Source organism: Ricinus communis, chromosome 3 (genome assembly GCF_019578655.1).
Source record: "Ricinus communis isolate WT05 ecotype wild-type chromosome 3, ASM1957865v1, whole genome shotgun sequence".
NCBI classification, from domain to species: domain Eukaryota; kingdom Viridiplantae; phylum Streptophyta; class Magnoliopsida; order Malpighiales; family Euphorbiaceae; genus Ricinus; species Ricinus communis.
In genome coordinates, this window is record NC_063258.1 from 30,740,593 (window position 1) to 30,760,107 (window position 19,515).

General features: G+C 30.2%; 2 protein-coding genes across 9 annotated transcripts; both read left to right on the plus strand.

Moving 5' to 3' along the window:
- Window positions 1-1,043: 1,043 nt before the first annotated feature.
- LOC8275676 lies at window positions 1,044-2,453 on the plus strand. The gene has a single exon (XM_015717597.3). The coding sequence runs from the start codon at window positions 1,608-1,610 to the stop codon at window positions 2,268-2,270; it is 663 nt and encodes a 220-aa protein (XP_015573083.2). The 5' UTR covers window positions 1,044-1,607; the 3' UTR covers window positions 2,271-2,453.
- Window positions 2,454-11,467: 9,014 nt separating this feature from the next.
- Window positions 11,468-18,419, plus strand: LOC8275677 (casein kinase 1-like protein HD16). 8 transcript variants are annotated; one of them, XR_007215080.1, is made up of 20 exons: window positions 11,468-12,117; window positions 12,440-12,553; window positions 12,639-12,712; window positions 12,827-12,896; window positions 13,018-13,073; window positions 13,159-13,230; window positions 13,649-13,743; window positions 13,838-13,904; window positions 14,031-14,160; window positions 14,245-14,463; window positions 14,569-14,711; window positions 14,797-14,971; window positions 15,163-15,253; window positions 15,339-15,496; window positions 15,589-15,777; window positions 15,885-16,090; window positions 16,799-17,141; window positions 17,259-17,307; window positions 17,991-18,084; window positions 18,162-18,419. XR_007215080.1 is itself a non-coding variant. In XM_048371741.1 (16 exons), exons 1-16 carry the CDS (start codon window positions 11,818-11,820, stop codon window positions 15,942-15,944), a joined length of 2,013 nt encoding a protein of 670 aa, XP_048227698.1. In that variant the 5' UTR covers window positions 11,468-11,817; the 3' UTR covers window positions 15,945-16,564. The 8 variants fall into 8 exon arrangements, 1 of the variants encoding a protein (XP_048227698.1); XR_007215081.1 differs by having other exon boundaries at window positions 17,997-18,084; XR_007215079.1 differs by having other exon boundaries at window positions 17,259-18,084.
- The last annotated feature ends 1,096 nt before the right edge of the window (window positions 18,420-19,515 follow it).

A 19,515-nucleotide genomic window follows, 5' to 3' on the forward strand; every position in this document is an offset into this window, starting at 1 on the left:
AAATCTACGGTCAGAGATTTGTGGGCAGCCACGTGGCGGTGGGTTGTTGGTTAAATTCATTGCCGCCAACCTTATCAAGCTGGCCTAAACGGTTCATATATCTATGTCAACTAAACAAAGGTGCACTTAATTTTTCAAATTTTATGAAGGAAAAAGTGAGGACATAAAAGATGAAAGAGAATTGACATATGTTATGTAATATCCAAATGGCAAAATCATCCCTTCATTATTGCTAATGTTTGAAAAGGAGAAAAAGAAAAAAGGAAATAACCCAAGTTAGTCATTAGAGGGGGGTTATCGTTTTCATTAACAAATTACTATATGATGTTGATACTAATTAACAAATAATGCAATAACAAATGAAAAGAGATATGATTACAAATGCAAAAGTGGTCATTCCAGCCAAAGCAAACACCGCGCTTTAAAAATTTTGAGTTAATATTATGTAAGTTTTGAAAAGGATGGATGGGGTGATTAATAAATTTGGTAGAGTATATAGTACATTAATAATAATAATACATATTAATGAGAAATTGTGTCATATTAGGTTTAATTTAACTATTCAAAATTATTATAATTAATTATTTTGGCAGTAGGCCTTTACTATAACTCTTTTACAAAACTAAACTATAGACTTTATATGATTTTATATTAAGTTGTAAAGAAAGTAATGATATAGTTAGAATGTAGATTTAGCTTATATTGAATTTGAATTTAATTATTGTCAAAATAACTAAAACTAATTATTTTAGTGGTTGGCATTTACCATTTGTAATTCTTTTTAACATTTCAGCAATATATAATTCCTTAAATGTAAACTTTATTATACATAAAGACTTTTAGATTGAGACCTTCTAAATTCATATGAATATGATGGATCATTCTTTATTATCTCTATTCTTGATTCTTAATTGAAATTTTACTAAAAAAAATCATATATAATAAATATTTATTCATTAAATAATAAAATCTCAATAAATAAATTAAATTATTAAAGTTGTACCAATATAAACTATGGCTTCTTTTAGAGCATGAAAGGATATCAACCTTATTTCTTATATTATTAGATAAGTGTTTTTCTCTCCATTACGAATCTCTTAACTTCTACAGGAAGACTTTGTCTTTCACCAAAGAAAGAGATTAACTTGGTATGACACTTGAAATCTGATCCATCACATATCCACTAACTGTTAAATAAATAAAATATAAGATTAAAATACATTTAAAAAATAAAAGAAAGATGAGAAATACATAATAATAAAAAAATAATAATAACAAACAAAAAGAAAATGTTAACCCCAGTCTCTTTTTTCTGTTTTTCTTCTTCTATTATACCCCACAGTCAGTCTTCTTTAAGAAAAGGCACACAGCACAAAACAAAACAATGATTAAAGGAGTTTGTTGTTCTTAATCAGAAACAGTAAAATAGAATTAAAAAGTTTGTTTTTATTCCTCCATTGGTCGACCTTATCCTCCCTTTAAATACCCTCTTATCTCCCTCTTTAGAGAGAACCAGTGACCATTTATAGTTTCTGCTTATCTCCTTCCATCTCTGAAGAAGATCAAAACACCCTTAGTTTCCTTATAGTCATATAGAGAAAACATTAATGGAACCAAGTCCGACACCATTGTTAACCAAGAAACTATGTAACATGATACGCATAGCTTTCTTCACAGTTCAAAAAGGTGTTTCCAAGAGTAAGTTCATGGTTGATCTTCACCTCATGATGAAACGAGGCAAGATCTTAAAAAAAGCCATGAACGACCTCATGCTCGAACACCAAGCCTCTCTGAGTTGTCGGTCAGACAACATGGACATGTCATTTGTGTCCCCAATGAGTTGTCGGTCACATGACGTGCATCTGTCGTTTGTATCACCCCATGAGTACGAGTTCAGCTGCAGTAGCAGCTGTTCGAGCTACAGACCCTATAACCCACGTCTCCACTCCAACAGACGCAGAAGTACTAGACATTATTTGCGGAAACACCAAGTGAGCTACCAGCGGACGACGCCATACATATGGGCCGATGATGATATGGCGTCAGAGGGTAGTGGCGGCGAGAGTCAGGGGTTCGGGTGGAGCCCACTAGTGAGACAGGTGAGGATAACAGACTCACCATTCACAGTGAGGGACGGTGGTGATAATGAAGATAGCATGAAGGTAGATATGGAGGCAGAGAAATTTATAGATAGGTTTTATAGAGAATTGAGGTTGCAGAAATGGATGGCTGCACATGAAGCAGCAGACAACTATGGCTGGCGAGCATGAACATTAACTATGTCTGTCTGTCTGAATTGCCTTATAATTTTTCTTTTTCTTCTCTTTTGTAACTCGAAGGTTTTCTTTTTCCTTTCTTTTTTTTCCTTTTCAAATGGTGTGTGTTATTTAGCTACTTATTATATGTGCATATTCAACAATGAAGAAGATGAGACTATAAATGCTTATGTTAAATTAATGGGGTGGTTTACAGTATTAACCTAGCTACATATATAAAAGAAACTATTAAGCCTGTCAAGTTATAAAAATTAGGCTTACAAAGAAAAGAAAAAAAAAAAACAACTTTTAGTTATATCCTGTTAGATGCATATTCATTACTCATCATGGCTTTGCATTTCCACAGTTTTGTTCTCTACTTAACAATTCTTTTTCTATGAAAATTATTAACTTTTTTAATAATCGTTATTAATAAAATAAAAAAAAATGAGTAAAATACTCTCGGTACTGTGCAAAGCGATCACTTTAAGGCCTGCGAAATAAAATCATATATTAGCCAAATTAATTAATTAACATGATTGCCGAGGGTTACCAACTTTAGCTTATTTAGTTATTTGTTTATTAATTGATAATCTATATTTTCATTGATTTCCGATTGGCCAACAAAAAATTTCGAGTCAGGCAATTAATATTTATACTTAGACCAAAATTCTTCGGCTCTCCCAAAAAGTCACAGAGGTTTGATTTGGACTTTTCTGAATAATTGAATTATTGTGTGTGCCATATAATTATATGTTTTGGTATTGTTTCAATCAAGTAAATATAGGTTATCAACAAAAAAACACAAACCATATTTTCTTTGGAAATCATTCAATACAATTTGACATATACAATACAACCCTATCAATGGGGTTTTTAGATGAAATGTCCATATCCTTTGCCGCTTAGACGTAACTTTACTTAAATGAATCAATGGATAATATATATATAGTTCAAAATGATATTTTGATTACGTGTTACCTATAATATGAGATGAGATAATTGAAATCAGAAGCAAATAGAAAAGTCATTTCTTATTTTTGGTACACATTATAGCTGGGAATAATTCATATTTATACATATTAAATGTTAATTCCACCAAATAGGATGCTGAATTACATTTTCTATATGTAGAACTTACAACTTTATAAAGGTACAATTCCCGCACTTAACATCTATTTTTTGAGATAAAAATTGTTCTTCTAAGACTGCACTTATATATGCAGTCTCAAGTCAAAATCTCAAATTAGATGTTAGAGTACGTATATATCACATTGAGAATAAATATATTTTTTTTTTTTTTAAAAAAAAGAACATTGAAAAACTGATATTATCTCAAAAAATTATTTTACCCAAAAGCTTAAATTATTAAGGGAATATTTTTATTTTTAACGTGCGAATACCCGTTAGGTTTAAACTATTAAGGGTATTTCATAATAGTTTTTATCTCCAACAATATCCAAATTTTAGACCTGCATACCAAAAATGAACTTGAAACAAAAGTGAAAAAATCAGCATCATACTAAATTGGCATGGACCCATTGTATATGAATTATTTGCACATACAATGGAACATCGGGTCCTGGCCGGCCACAAAACCTGGTAATTAAAAGTGAATGGACATTGTATATCAGTGAGAGACAAAAGTAAACCTCGAAAATAACCTAATTGAATGCGAAAGAACAAGGGAAAGAAACTCTAAGATTAATTTGCTTGATAAACAAGTAACTTACTCGAGTGAAACGAGCTTGTTCCTCATCATTTTGACTATATTTCGACTCCTGAATCAAACTACAAGGACTAAATTTTTATTTCTTTATGTGGATTCTTCATTTCTGTGTAAAATAATCATTTGGCTTTACCATATAAAAAGTAAATAAAAAAAGGGGTAAATAGAGAAAAGACAATGATGCATGGTTAGTTATGGAACGTCCCCACATTATTGACATATATGCTTCTGATCGAGACCCAGCAGTGAGATGCTTTCATTCGAATTGCACTTTAATTGAGTTCAAGTTTATCCTATTTTATTATCTAAATCACCTAACCACTGTGTGGCCTTCCTCACCCGTGACCCTTTTATTTTATTTTATTTTATTATTTTTGCTTCTTTCTTTTGGCCTTCCACATTGATGATTGATGATTTGGTTCGAACCATTATCTAGAATTCGATTTTTAGTTGGTTATGCCCCTTAGTAAAAGATGTTATTTTGTGCAAGTAATCATTATCCCAGAGTGCGATAGTCTCCCATGTTATTTCGTGTATGTTACCCATAATAAGAAGTGATTGTTATGTATTAATATAATGGATGTCGGACTATTTTTTTTAACGACAATCATTGCATTAAATATATTTTTCAATTTTTATTATTTTTCATGTTAAAAGCTCACAACTAACTATAATTATTACGGTATGATGTTTTCCAATCAGTTTATGTAAAAAAAATCAATTGTGTCATGTGATCCAATGAGCAAAACCATTCATGAGCTATTTAAAAATCAATTAGATATCAATTTATTTAATAAAATTATATAATAAAACGAGGTGATTATAAATAAGTAAAACTTACATAATAGTATGTAAGTAAATTAACTTGTATATATGTAAGCTTGTAAACTAATTTGAAAATTAATATATCAATAACTTAAAATTAATACATTTTCCATCATATTCAAATTCTCCTCAAAAAGAGCATAGCAAAGCGAGAATACTTATCGTCAATACAAATAAAATGTCAGAATCGGCGACTAAGCAAACCATGCCAGGAAACAAAAGCCTTTCGGCCTTTTTCCTGTAGCAAAATATCAATGGGCCCCGAAACTAAAACTTCTCCAAAATTCCAGGCTGAAATCGATACAAACAGTGCCCTGAAGCCCAAAACAAATTGTCGTTTTATTTGGTTTAGACATTTCATAGACTGGGTTGCCACAATAAGAACCATGAACTGGGCCAGGCTGATTAAGACGTAAATTGGCAGTTTTGTTATCATATTCAACACCCTCCCATCCCCTGAGCATTTATTTGTGAGCCATAATACACCCACAAATAAATGCTGTCCTTGCTCATTATAAAATTTGAAAAGTTCAAATTTAAAATAAAAAATATTTCCCATACTAGCTGAGTTTTGACCTGCGGGGGAGTACCAAGAAAAAAGGCTAAAGACACAGATGTGGGAAATTCTCATAGATTGTTGATTCTGATTCTTGCTTGCTTGATTCAGGATATTGCTCAGGCTCTTTTAAATTCAATGGTCCAGCAACCTCACTTCATTCATTCTATTACTTTTCTGTTTTTTTTCTTCTTCTTATATATTGTGAAAAATAAACCCGTTTGAAAATTCAAACATTAGCCCCAACCTCCTCCTTTAGCAAAAAAAGAAAAAAAGTCTATTTTCGTGCATATATTAGTCGATTTTTACAAACAGTTCATAACTAGTTCGAACCTAGACTTTAAATCATTAAGCATCTTGTGAGCTATTCAGAGCTCGGATCGATAAAAAGCTTGTCGATGTCGTTTATTAATTTAAGCAAACCGAGCTCAAATTCAATAATTTTATTAAAGTCAGCCTCTGTTAATTTATAAAAAAAAATAAACAGCTTCGGTTCCATTACAATTCAAGCATGTGATGTGGAAGTGTCCGGGCTCTGAAACTATTTCCTTTGCTTGGTACTTTTTTCTCTTTTTCTTTTGGTTTTCAGTTTAGAAAGAAAGAAAGGAGAAAAGGGGTAAAATGAAGTTTGCATTATACAACCAAGAGACAACTACTCATCCTACAATCATGCGATTTATTTGTCTGCTCTTTTCATGCAACGCACGTGGATTACATGTTTCCTCAATCCCACCCTCCACACTGCTTTCATATTATTTTTAGTCCAATGTTCTTCCTAATAATTAAGGGAAAATACGTAAGATCAAGTTTTCCAGTTTTTTCTTCTCTTTTTCTTTTTCCAACTATAAATTTCATTGCATTAGTACAAGGAAATCGCGGGAATACGAATTTTTTCTTTTTCATTATGTAAGTTCTATATATCATGAAATAAATATTATAAATAGTTATTAATATATATATGTTTTTAATTATTGAATGTTTAATGGATAACTAATTATACAAAATAGACAATCATCTTATTATATATCACCCGCTTTATTAATAATTGAAAAATATGAGCCTCAAACTCAAAAATTTTAAATTTTTATAAATAAAAATATTCTAAGCCATTATTTCTTCTTTAATTTACTGCATTTTAAGAAGCGATTCAATAGTTGAACATTTATTTATTAACTTTTTAAAATGTCGTATTCATTAATTTAATAGATAGTTAGATTTTATTTCTCATGTCTCTCTCTATTTATATTAAATCAAAAAACTAAAACATTATATTAAAAATATTTTTGATAAAAGGTAGCACAATGAAAATATTCACGAGCCTTCTCCTTTATTTGATTATTTAGGTCTAATGCATATATTGACACCTATAATAAATTCACTCAAATGATAAAGGACTTTTTTTTGGTAACAAATGTTAAAGGATTTAAATTAAAAAAATTATTTGAGTTGGAATAAACATATTGTCAGACTGAATATATGGATGCAATTTTATTACAATTTAAATAATAAATTTGTATATTTATCACTCAATTATTTTACAGTAATTAAATTTGTTTTTCCTGTACATGTTTTATTGTTGCCCAATTTAGAAAAGTTAAATTTGTAGAATACTGTAGTTTTTAGAATTTTTATAAACTTTTTAATACCTCCACTTTTTCTTAGTATTGCAATTTCTACAAAAAATAAAATAAAATTACACCTTTGGAATTAATAAATTTATTTAGATCCATAATAGTTAAATAAATTTATAAATGATTTTGTTATAAATCTTAAAACTCTGTAATTTAAAACGCATGCTAACATTTATTTATCTATAAATAAAATAAATGTGTTATTCTATGAATTTAATCTGACCCTCCGGACCGTATATTATTATTTATAATTATAATTTATCATATTATTATATTTTAGTGGTATTATTTCATAATTACTCATGGCCTAATAATTTAATTTATAAAATATCTACTGTAACATAAGATGTTAAACAATATCACTATTGGTAAAAGAAATTATTAGACATTGTAAATATATAAAATTTCTGATACATTATAATAATTACGATTATATGAAATTTTAATTTATTATACTATTTTATTTTGAGTAATAACAATTAAAGACTTTAAAAAAAAGTAAAATAATTTGTTTATATAAATTAAGCCGAAGAGAATGTTTTACATTTTTGTGTAAATATGATATAGAGGTGGGTCGATTACTGGCTATCTAAGATGCTTTCCTTCACTTAAAAAGAATCAGATAAAATTGAAATCATAATAAGTTAATACATTATTTTGCTTAATTAATTAAAAAAAACTCTTATATAGACTTTGTAATTATTTAACAATAATCCTGCAGTGAACAACTTGAGCTAATCAGCAAGTAATGTTATATCTTTAATATTTATGAGAAATTAAGAAGGAAAATATGTGAATTAAGTATTGTTAAAGACAAAGCTGTTCTCTTTGATTAATCAGCAATAACCCAATACTCAACATAAGTTCTCCAAAGAGCTAAACAAATAAAAAAATAATAATTAAATCTCTTTTTCTTTCTATTAACAATAGGGCTTAAACTGAGACACTTTAAAAAGATATTAATATATTTTCTGGAGAAAACTTTTTAGGGTCTAATATGACTTTTGAATAAACACTCTGGTCAAAATCTAGTCATTTTCTTATATAGCAATTTAGTATACCCATGTTAATTAAGAAAAATTATTATCTATAATTGATGTATATATTATAATAAATAGGAAAGTGACACATATTATAAGTATTTTACACTTTGATATTGAATGTTTGACATATATTCTATCATTTAAATTGATAAATATGCGTGGAATCATTTATCAATTTGCCAAGCATTGAAAAAGATTTTTACATTAATAAATTTTAATAATTGCAAAAAACTTTTTTTTTTTAGTTATGAAAGAATTTAAATCTCAGACTTATAAGTTTATTTGTTATTTCATATAATTTTAATTTATCTAGTTTTTATCTTTTCTTAACATGCTATTAAGTAATTTTAAAAATAACTTTAAAAAATAGTGTGATTGATAAGCATATTATTTGATGGTTTTGTTTTGTTTCTTCTTTTACTAAGGTTAGACTATTAAGATGCATACTTCATCTATACAATAATTCTATAACTCATTTGGTTTTTTATTTTTTGAAAACTACTCATTTGGAGTTAATTCACGAGTTTTAAGTTAATCAGGAAGATCATAATCTATAATATTTATAAAAGGAAGATCATATTTTTCTTCGAAACTCTACTTGGTAACATTTTATAGAACCACGTTGCGGAATTTCAATAAAAAAAATTGACTTTTATGTGGCCATAAAATAATTTATTATATTATTAAATATTTTTCAAATAAAATAAAAATATTAAACGCATTCAAATAAAATAAAATAATTAAATATTCATTAAAATAAAATAATAGCTAAATATAATATAAAAAATTACTGATTATATCACACCACTAATTTACTTATATATATACTTTTTATTAAATTTAAATTTATTAAAAAATAGTTGTAATATCAAATATTTATTAAAATAAAATATAGTTGATTACATCTTATAATATAATATATTTATAGTTAAAATATTTAAACTAAAAATTTAAATCTCTGTGCATTACAATAAATAAATAAAATGATAATACTAAATACTTATTAAAATAGAATGGTAGCTAAATATAATAACAAATTAGTGATTATATAGTGGCGTTAATTTACTATATATTTATTATAATTTTTTCAATTATTTTTTGACTTAATTGCTAAAAAAAATTTAAATTTTGCACTTGTTATCAAATATAGCATGTAATTTTTAAGTTTTTAATTTCAATACCACATTTTAATATTAATTTCAATTTTAGCATTTAAATTATCTATTAAATATGCTAGCTTGACGTGGACTCTGACAACAACAAAAAGAAATCGAGTCAACATTAAAATTGTTGATTTTTCCCATTACTAAAATATTATCATTTAAGTAAAAAAATTAAATTTTTCATATTTTCTTAACTTTAGAGTTTTATTAATTTTATGTGCTTAAATGACAACATTTTAATAGTGAGAGTACTGACTGAATTCCTCATTTTTATTATTGTTGTCGGAATTCAGGCAATGTCAATAAATTTTATTGATAATTTCACCGAAAGTTAAAATAAAATAATAACTAAATAAAATTATTTTTTATAATGTAATATCTTTTATTAAAATGAGATATTTCAAACTAAAATTTATATCACTGCAAAATCTACATATAAATTTCACTTTGTAATTAAATTAAACTCGGTTCCCTCGTAATTAGATTTAATCACTTAAATAGTTGAGGATGGAATTTGATTATAAAAAGAGAACTATATTTTCTTTGTCACGAGATTTGATTATATTAAATTTTTATTTATTTATTTGAAAATCAAATATTCCTAAACGTTGATTATGGTCTATTAAATTAGGGGTTTGTCAACAGTTGAAGAATTTAATTGATAAAATAAAAATTATTTTGATTATTCACAACAATTTTAATTTTTTATCAAAATATTATATAAAATAAAAATATTTTTTATTTATATAAAACTCAATGGACGGTGAATTAGATAACATGAATTATAGTAGGCCTAAAATATAATAGAAAAAATAATTTACAATCCAAAACCAAACTATTTTGATAATAAAATTCTAGCTCTGAGCTACGAGAGAATTCCAAGTTTTTCAGGCGGGAAAAAAAAGAACTTTCTGGTGTTGTATTTTTCCTTTATGGTACATTATAACACTAATACGCAGGGCAGAAATTGGTCATTATTAACAAATTTTCTATATTTTTCCTTAATCGGTAATTGTTATTTGATTGCTAATTTTTTCAAATTAAGTAATTTTCTATTAATATTATATATTATATATATTTAACACTACCGAAGTTCATTGCAGAATGATGGTAAAATAAATGGAAACAAACGCAAAACGGGGTGGATTGGATCAGCTTCAGTACAGGAATCTTAGTTAATCTAGTCCAGGATTTTAAAATCACAGCTAATCTATTTACTACTTTATATATATTATATACAGCATTTTATTGAAATCAAACTATATCATAAAACAAAAGTTCAATATATTACTTATTTTATAAATCTAAAATAAAAATTAATTTAGCTCTTTATACCATCTTTGTCTTTTTAATTAATTTTAACATCTTCAATTAATATGCTTTTTTTTTATATATATACATATATAATATTTTTTTATATTTTTAAATAATAAAACTACCATTGAGGTGCTTTAAATTGTTAACTATTAGTTCAAATGTCTTAAATATATTATTTTTATTAAAGTTGTTGCATATCTTTTCAATGCGTCGCTATATCTTATTTTACAGCTTTTTTCTTCTCTTTTTATTTTTATTTTTATGATAAATGGAATAAGACATTAATATTGTCTTTCCTTTTATAAATAGCGCACATCAAGCCGACTTACATATAACATTTAAAATTTTAAATCAAATAAAAGAGACATCAAAATATTTAAATTTTAAAATCACATTTCTTTTTATAGATAAAAACACCTAGCAACAATTATATAATAATAAAATTTAAATTATTTCATTAGAGAAGTAGTATAATATAATAATTAGTAAGTTTGAATCCTAAAGATATTTTTACTATATTATTAGAATAAAGTACTGAATTATTTAATTTTATTTATCGATTAAATCAAATAAAGTAGGAGAGTAATTAAAATAAAATAGAATAAACACATAAAAAACTAATTGCTAGGTCAGAGTGAAAATCTTTTACATTTTTTTGAAAAAATGAGAAACTAATATTTTTATAATGTATGAAACGGGTGAAATTAAAGGTATTTGCGGTAGTGTCTGAAATGGAATTTGGAGGCTGACCACTCTTATCCAAAGACTCGATTTATTATCACTCAGTTATTTTATTTATTAGCAGCAAATTAAATAATTAAGTTTAAGAAATTTTAACCCTTTTGCCTATGGATTAGATCCAAAAAAATAAAAAAATAATATTGTTGATTAACTTTGGTTCTGCTGATATTAATAATAGAATTACAGTTTAATTGTAAAAAGAAAAAAATAAGAGAGAGACAGAAAAAAGAAAAAAATCAGGAAGCAACAAAAGCTCTATTTCTCTCTCTCTGAGTACTAAATAGAAGAGAAGAGAAGAGAAGAGAATCCTTTTCTTTCCATTTACGTCCACAGATCTCCATATTCCTACACACCAAACCCTAGTTTTCTCTCTCTACAGCTATCTATTCCTTTCTTTATCTCTCTGAATTTTTAAAAGCCTTTCGATCGAATTTTTTAATATATAAGAATATATATTTTTTTAAAATTTGTATTTGATGATTCTAGAAGAACCTCAATGAATCTATCCACCTTCATGGACCGCCACCGCCACCGCCGCCGCCGCCGTCCATCTTACGATGCCTGAGCTGCGCCAGAGAAGAAATCGGACGCTTAAGAAACCTAGCCTGAACCCGAATCAGAATCCGATTAAGCGCACTGTACAGACTCGACAACAAAGAAAAGAGAAATCGGTCGCTGTTGATGATAAAAACAAAATTAACAATAATATTCTGAAACTTGATACAACGACACCGTTTAAGGATTTTAAAGAGGAGGTTGCAGAGAAGTCCATGGATGAGTACGATAGCGGCGGTCGCAGCGGCGATAAAGGCGCCGGCGCTGAAGATGAAGGAAGTACCGCTCCACTTCCTGAGAAGGTGAGAGAATACTTTTTTTTTTTTTTGTTATCTTTATGGTTTTCTGTGTGGATGATGAGAAATGTTTACTACGAGGAAGGGAGAAATGAAAGGAAGTACGAAAAATTCTGTTGGAAGTTTTTGGATTTTGGTGTCATTTGAGGTATTTCAATGGAAGTCTTTTCTGGTTTGATGTTAGAATGTGTTGAAGGAAAACGAAATGGAATTTAGTTCGTTTTTTCATTTATCAGCTAACTTGTAATTTAGACTGAGAATAACTGGTGGTGGTGTGATTACTGCCAAAGGAAATGCAACATTTACCTGTTTTGGTTTGTTTAAACAGGTTCAAGTTGGGGGCTCCCCGTTATACAAAATAGACAGAAAACTGGGTAAAGGAGGTTTTGGACAAGTATATGTTGGCCGCCGCATTAGTCCCACAGCTTCTGGAGCTGCTTTGGTCTGTCTTCTCATATTGTGCCACTGCTTGATAACCTATAATGCTTGATCATATTATATAAATGCTAACTGGGCAATGCATATAGGTAGCACTGAAATTTGAGCACAGAAGTAGCAAAGGATGCAATTATGGACCACCCTATGAGTGGCAAGTTTACAAGTGAGAATCCTTTATTGTTGTGTGTTATAAATTAATTTCATATTGGTACTGCATGTTCATGAAATAAGCGTCTTTGTGAAGTTATGACCTTAGGCTTTATGATTGTTTATATAGTGCACTTGGAGGAAGCCATGGTGTACCACGAGTTCATTACAAAGGCCGACAAGGTGACTACTATGTCATGGTATGCATTGTTAGATTTGGCACCTTTTTTTTTTGGGTCTTATGGTCGTTAATTTAGTCACATTTTTTTTTTTTTAAAGTTATTGTCTTAGTTGCATGACGAAGTGATACTATTAATGCAGGTAATGGATATGCTTGGACCTAGTTTATGGGATGTTTGGAATAACAATTCCCACACGTAAGTTCCTTAAATTTGGCTGTTAATTAACCGTATCAATATTTATGCGCACATCTGGCATTAACTTGTTATTTTGCAATTTCAGGATGTCCATTGAAATGGTTGCTTGCATTGCCATTGAAGCAATATCTATACTTGAGAAGATGCACTCGAAAGGGTATTTCATTTAATGATATTTATGCTGTTAATGCTATATATATGAAACTTTTTTGATTGCTGGTCTGAATGTACTTATTTACTCATATATCGCTAAGATTTCAGATTCTGAGAGTGCTCATATGATTAAATGTTTTGATGCACTGCTTGAGGTTCTTTTGTCCATATCAGCCTTATGCTTTGTTAATTACCGTGTAATTGGTGGCCTAATAACATGCAGTCCTTGATTTTTCTTGCGCTTTAAGATAGAAAGTCCTATTACCATTAGCTGGATGAATGACTTTTAGTCATTAATTCTAGATTAACTACATTGGTTCTTCCTCTCTCTCTCTCTCTCTCTCTCTCTCTGTCTCTGTCTCTCCCTCCTTGTTTCCCCATTTAGGGAGTGTGCTGTAATATAGCTGCTCATTTTCTCACAGATATGTACATGGGGATGTAAAACCTGAAAATTTTTTGCTTGGCCCCCCTGGAACTCCAGAAGAAAAAAAGCTGTTTCTTGTTGATCTTGGATTAGGTAAATTGTTAAGTGTCTTTTTACTCGTATTTTTGTCCTGAGTGATGAAAGATGACTGATATTTACTAGTTTTATCACCTGTTTGGATCTGCAGCAACCAGATGGCGAGATAGTTCAACTGGCCTGCACGTGGAATATGATCAACGTCCAGATGTTTTTAGGTAAAATGAATGTTGTGTATTTGTTCGGATGTCAGCTTGAGATTCTGTTAAGAAACTTGTATGCCCTTGTTCTCTTTTTCAATTTTAACTTACTGGTCTTGCTGCGATGAATAAACTGCGGTGCAGGGGAACAGTGCGGTATGCCAGTGTTCATGCTCATCTTGGTAGAACTGGTAGCAGGAGAGATGACTTAGAGTCTCTTGCCTACACACTCATTTTTCTTCTCCGTGGTCGACTGCCCTGGCAAGGATATCAGGTTCGCAGATTGTTTAATCCGTGGATTTGTCATTATATTTAATTCTTTAGCCAGCCTGAAAATTTTTTTTGAATAAAATTCTAGGGGGAAAATAAAGGATTCCTAGTTTGTAAGAAGAAGATGGCCACTTCCCCAGAAACTTTGTGTTGCTTCTGTCCTCAACCTTTCCGACAGTTTGTTGAGTACGTGGTAAATTTGAAGTTCGACGAGGAACCGAATTATGCAAAATATATATCTCTTTTTGACGGGATTGTAGGTCCAAATCCAGATATTCGGCCAATAAACACTGATGGGGCTCAGAAGGTAGCTTTGGTTTATGCATCTAGAAATTATTGTCGATCCAAGCCAAACATTTCTCTGCCTCATCATCTGGAGGTTGTGTTAACTCTTACATCTTTTGTTATGAAGCTCATATATCAGGTTGGACATAAGAGGGGACGATTGACAATGGAGGAGGAAGAAGATGAACAACCAAAGAAAAAGGTACGGATGGGAATGCCTGCAACTCAATGGATCAGTGTTTACAATGCTCGTCGTCCAATGAAGCAGAGGTATGCATTTAAAGTTACACACTGAGCTCTGTCTTTTTTTTTTTTTTAAAGGGTAGAAGATTTATCTTTTGACTTTCCATTGTAGATATCACTACAATGTGGCTGATATGAGGCTCTCACAACACATAGAGAAAGGAAACGAAGATGGGTTATTTATCAGCAGTGTGGCTTCTTGCTCAAACTTATGGGCCTTAATTATGGATGCGGGAACTGGCTTCACTGCTCAAGTGTATGAGCTTTCACCTTACTTCCTGCACAAGGTTGGTTTTGTTCCTCGAATAATTGACAGTTATTTACCATCAGCCTGTGAAATGGAAAATCGCACTTCGTTAAATATGAACTTCAAAATTATATTTCATCATCTCTTCTGGATGTTTAAAGCCATGTTTTTATCCTTTAATTTGTGAGTCAACAAAGTTAATTGGGCCTGTTTTCTTCTCTATGTTTGAAGGAATGGATAATGGAACAGTGGGAGAAGAATTTCTACATCAGTGCTATAGCTGGAGCTAATAATGGGAGCTCATTAGTTGTGATGTCTAAAGGTTAAATTGCATTTCCTTAGGGATTAGAGAAGCGGTTTTGTGGTATTTACTTAGTGCAATAACTTTTTGCTTTATTGGATTTCAGGAACCCAGTATCTACAGCAGTCCTATAAAGTTAGTGACTCATTCCCTTTCAAGTGGATTAATAAGAAATGGAGAGAGGGTTTTTATGTCACTGCTATGGCCACTGCTGGAAGTAGATGGGCAATTGTTATGTCTCGTGGGGCTGGATTTTCTGACCAGGTATCATTGACTTTTAATTCTTTTTTCAATTTTTTTTCTGGTAACCTAGATACTTTGTATAACATGTATCTCTGGTTAAACCACCAATTTAGGTTGTGGAGCTTGATTTCTTATATCCTAGTGAAGGAATTCATAGAAGGTGGGATAGTGGTTACCGCATTACTTCAACTGCTGCAACTTGGGATCAGGCTGCTTTTGTTCTTAGCGTGCCCCGAAGAAAACCGGCAGATGAAACCCAAGAGACACTTCGAACTTCTGCTTTTCCTAGCACACATGTCAAGGTTCATTTTTCAGTTTCTGTTTTTGATTTATATGTCCATATCTTCCTTTTATAAACATAAGTATAGCATCTCTCTTTTTTTTTTGACATTTATTTTTGTTTCCCCAGGAGAAATGGGCAAAGAATCTTTACATTGCATCTGTTTGCTATGGTCGAACTGTCTCATGAACAGCTGAAATTTTGGACGGCCTTGGTGCTATCATGACCATGCCTGTGTACTGCTTAGAAGAGAATTCTCTCCACTTATGGCCCTTCTCTGAGAGTCAAGCATCTGCACAAGTCAAATTGATGCATCACGGCATTTTGGAGTCTATGTATGAAAAATTCTTCTTTATGATCGTCAACACATAGCACCTGTTACAAATAACTGTGCACTGTCTTTCAATTGCATTGGAAATGCTTATGAACCAACTGAGATCTTTTGTCACTAGGATGGGTTTATTTACCCTTTTGCAAAAGAACATTGTATAGTTATGAATAGTGGTCATTTGGTTGAAGGTCTGTGCAGAGGTCGTGTTGTCATTGTTATTGGTACTCTCAACTCTCAAGAGTGTGCTATCATGATTTTGCGATGGCGCTAGGCATTCAATCATTGAGTCTGTACTTATCTTTTTCTTATCCTTTTTTTTTTAGACTTACTGATCCTTATGATCTTTCACCCACGTACTCAAGAAATGTCTGAATTTGACCTAAAAGTCGGGGGATGTGTACCTATTTTGTATACTTGGAAGTAACAGTTTGTAATTTCTTTTCTTTATTATATTAATATTCTTATGCTTATAATCCTATGTTAGGGTCTGTAAGTGTACTTTATCATTGTTAATTTGAGCTGCACTACCCATACCTTCTTTTCTGTCTGTTTCATGTTTTAGGTTTGGTTTCTCCTATTGAATGTATCTGACAATCTGCTAGATATGACCAGACTGGGCCTTATATTTTTGGCATTGTAACTGAATACAGCCAAAAAGTAGATTAACTTTTGAAATTTAGCAAGTCTTACGAGTTAACATCTTCATTTTCAGGATATAGTGTTATGCCTACTGATTAATCACATAGTTATTATGTTTGAATGGTGGGAGCATACGACTATTTGCTGGTGGCATAATCGGCTGCTATGATGATTATGAGATTATTCTAAATTGTCCCCTTAGCTTAATCCATTCATCATTAGTCAGTGTTGCCACATTGTTTTCGAGAACTCATTCTGCTTTTGGATGCATATCGCTCGATAAGATGAGCATATTAGAAGTTGGTGTATGACAGAGATCCACTGTTAAATTGTTAGTATTTGTGATCAAGATTGAGGCTGAAATTTTGTTGGCATGCCTCTTTGGTCGACAACTTTGTCAATACCAAGGAACCAAGGTATTTCTTTTACTCTGCAAGTCCTCCTGCATGAAGTTGTTCAATTCTTTTTCTTGTGCTGTTTTCATCCAGAGTCACCGGTTCATTGAATTGATTATCTATTTCTTATACTTTCAGGACCGTTTCACATTCAGCCTGTGTTTCTAGTTTCTAGAGCATTTAACCGGTAACGTTGCTAATTTTTCTTTGTTGGCTTGGTATTTGTACTTGGCCTGCTTGGTATTAATTTTGGATCTGATATGCAATTTAATTGCTTAACTGTCGAGTTATATGTGTTGAAACTGCGTGCTTGGTTTAGTGAGTAGTCTTCATACTGATGGTATCACATTCTTTATCTTTCATTCTGTTGGGAAGATCTGATGGCATGATGGCCACTGGTTTTGGTTTCTGTGCAGTCATGAAGGTCCCAATTAGCTGTAATATGAGCCATTCAACGAGCCTTAAAAATAATATGAGCATTTGTGGGTTTGGAGCAATGATTGCACAAACTGAGACATCCACTTTCTTAAGATTAGCACTTTGGTCATTGAAAAGGCTGGTGCATTTGACGTCACAAAGCTCATACTGTAATGCTCATACTACAACTGCTTGGGAGCTTTGTAGCTTTGCAGAAACCATAACTAATCACCATTAGTTTTTTAATTTTTAATTTTAATTTTTTTTTAAAGACCTTAAGCAATTAAGGAGTTCTGGTATAAAAATGGTTTATCAGGTGAGCCATGGACTGATATTATGAGTGAGCCATCTTGTTAAATGCTTTCCTGAGTGGCTAGTGTGGTTCTCTTAACAGTATTTTACCTTTATTTGCTTGCTTACGCCACTGGAGTATGTATTATTGTCATGCTGTAGAGACAGAATAGAGGTGGATGTGGGGTGTGGTCTCAGTTTTGGTCTGCAAAGATGTGGACTTCATTAAGCTTGCAGCTATTGCTCACATGCTCAGGTTCGTCAGGCCTTGGGGTTATGTATCAATACAGGTGCAAGCCTAGCTTTGCTGAGTAAAAGTAATGGTACTTGCAGAAATGAAGGGGCTGAGATGGATCTCTAGTCGGTTCACTCAAAAAGCAGCAATAAATTTTTTAAAGTTGGTCTGGTTTTATTAGCAGTTATCTAGTTTCAAAATTTGTAAAGTTGGCCTATGTGAGCACTAACTATCCTGTAATCTGTCATTTCACAGGGTTTCTCCCTCCCCCACCCCCTTATCATTTGGCTCATTTTGGCCAAATGGCTTCTGGTTCTACTTATCAAATAAATCGAACTCAGAAATTTGAATTTAAACTTAAACGTTTGAGGATAAGCTGATTTTAAGTTCTAAGCAAGTTTAAGTTTCAATTTTAGCTAATTTGGCAATGATTCTGGAGTTACTATGTTGCATTCACCGGCTCCTAAGCTATGCGCAAATTATAAGATGTATTTTATTCCATATATCTTTGTGGATTCAGGGGTCTATCAGGTGAAAATTTGGGTCAGACGCTAACGCAATATGTTTTTTTAAATAATAATTTATATGGTGTTAGATGTTGGACGCAAGGCGTTAACGTAATATTTTTTTTAAATAATTTATGTTCATTGATTTTATAATAAATATTTATTAATTTATGTTCATTTAATACGTGTTGAATGTTTATTGTTATAATATAACTATTTGCAGTATAATTTTAGTTTGATAAATATCTAGTGACTAATTAATAAATATTATATTTATAAATAATAAATAATTATTATTTAATCGTAAATTGTTTTAATATTTATTATAAAAATAATAATAAAAATTATAAATAATTAATATTTTTATTTGAGAATATTGATGAATATTATATATATAGACAATGAACATTGATGAATAATATAGTAAACAAGATGAACATAAACATTAATCATAATGAATAAAAAAATTAATAATTATAGAATGTTACATCTAATGGATATTATACATATAGAAAAAAATATTTTAGTATATGTAAATGAACAAAAAATATTCATATATATATATATATATTAATCTAGTAAAGTTTTTTTGACATGTGTTATTATATTTTAATATATATGAATTTTAATTTTAACATATATACTTATTATTGACACGTAAAATTTTAGTTTATGAATAATTTCTAATATAATATTAACTTTTATAAGTTTATTTTATTATAATTTAAAAAATAATGAAAAATGAAAACAAAAAATTCTTGTGTTATACACTTTAAAAGTAGAATGCACCATACATCTTAGAATGAAAATGCATCACACGTGTGTTATGGACCTCGGTCCATGAATTTATATGGACCAGGATCCATATTATAATACTTAAATTTGTATGCAAATTATAAGTTGGACTCCCGTCCATGTAGTACTATGAACCTAGAGGTCCATTTGG

Excerpts from the sequence above, each read along its gene's own strand:
- LOC8275677 (XM_048371741.1), top strand. The coding sequence starts at position 11,818 with ATGCCTGAGCTGCGCCAGAGAAGAAATCGGACGCTTAAGAAACCTAGC. Across the intron at positions 12,118-12,439 it reads CCGCTCCACTTCCTGAGAAG|GTTCAAGTTGGGGGCTCCCC; the intron begins GTGAGAGAATAC and ends TTGTTTAAACAG. Across the intron at positions 15,254-15,338 it reads ATTAGTTGTGATGTCTAAAG|GAACCCAGTATCTACAGCAG; the intron begins GTTAAATTGCAT and ends ATTGGATTTCAG.
- LOC8275676 (XM_015717597.3), top strand. The coding sequence starts at position 1,608 with ATGGAACCAAGTCCGACACCATTGTTAACCAAGAAACTATGTAACATG.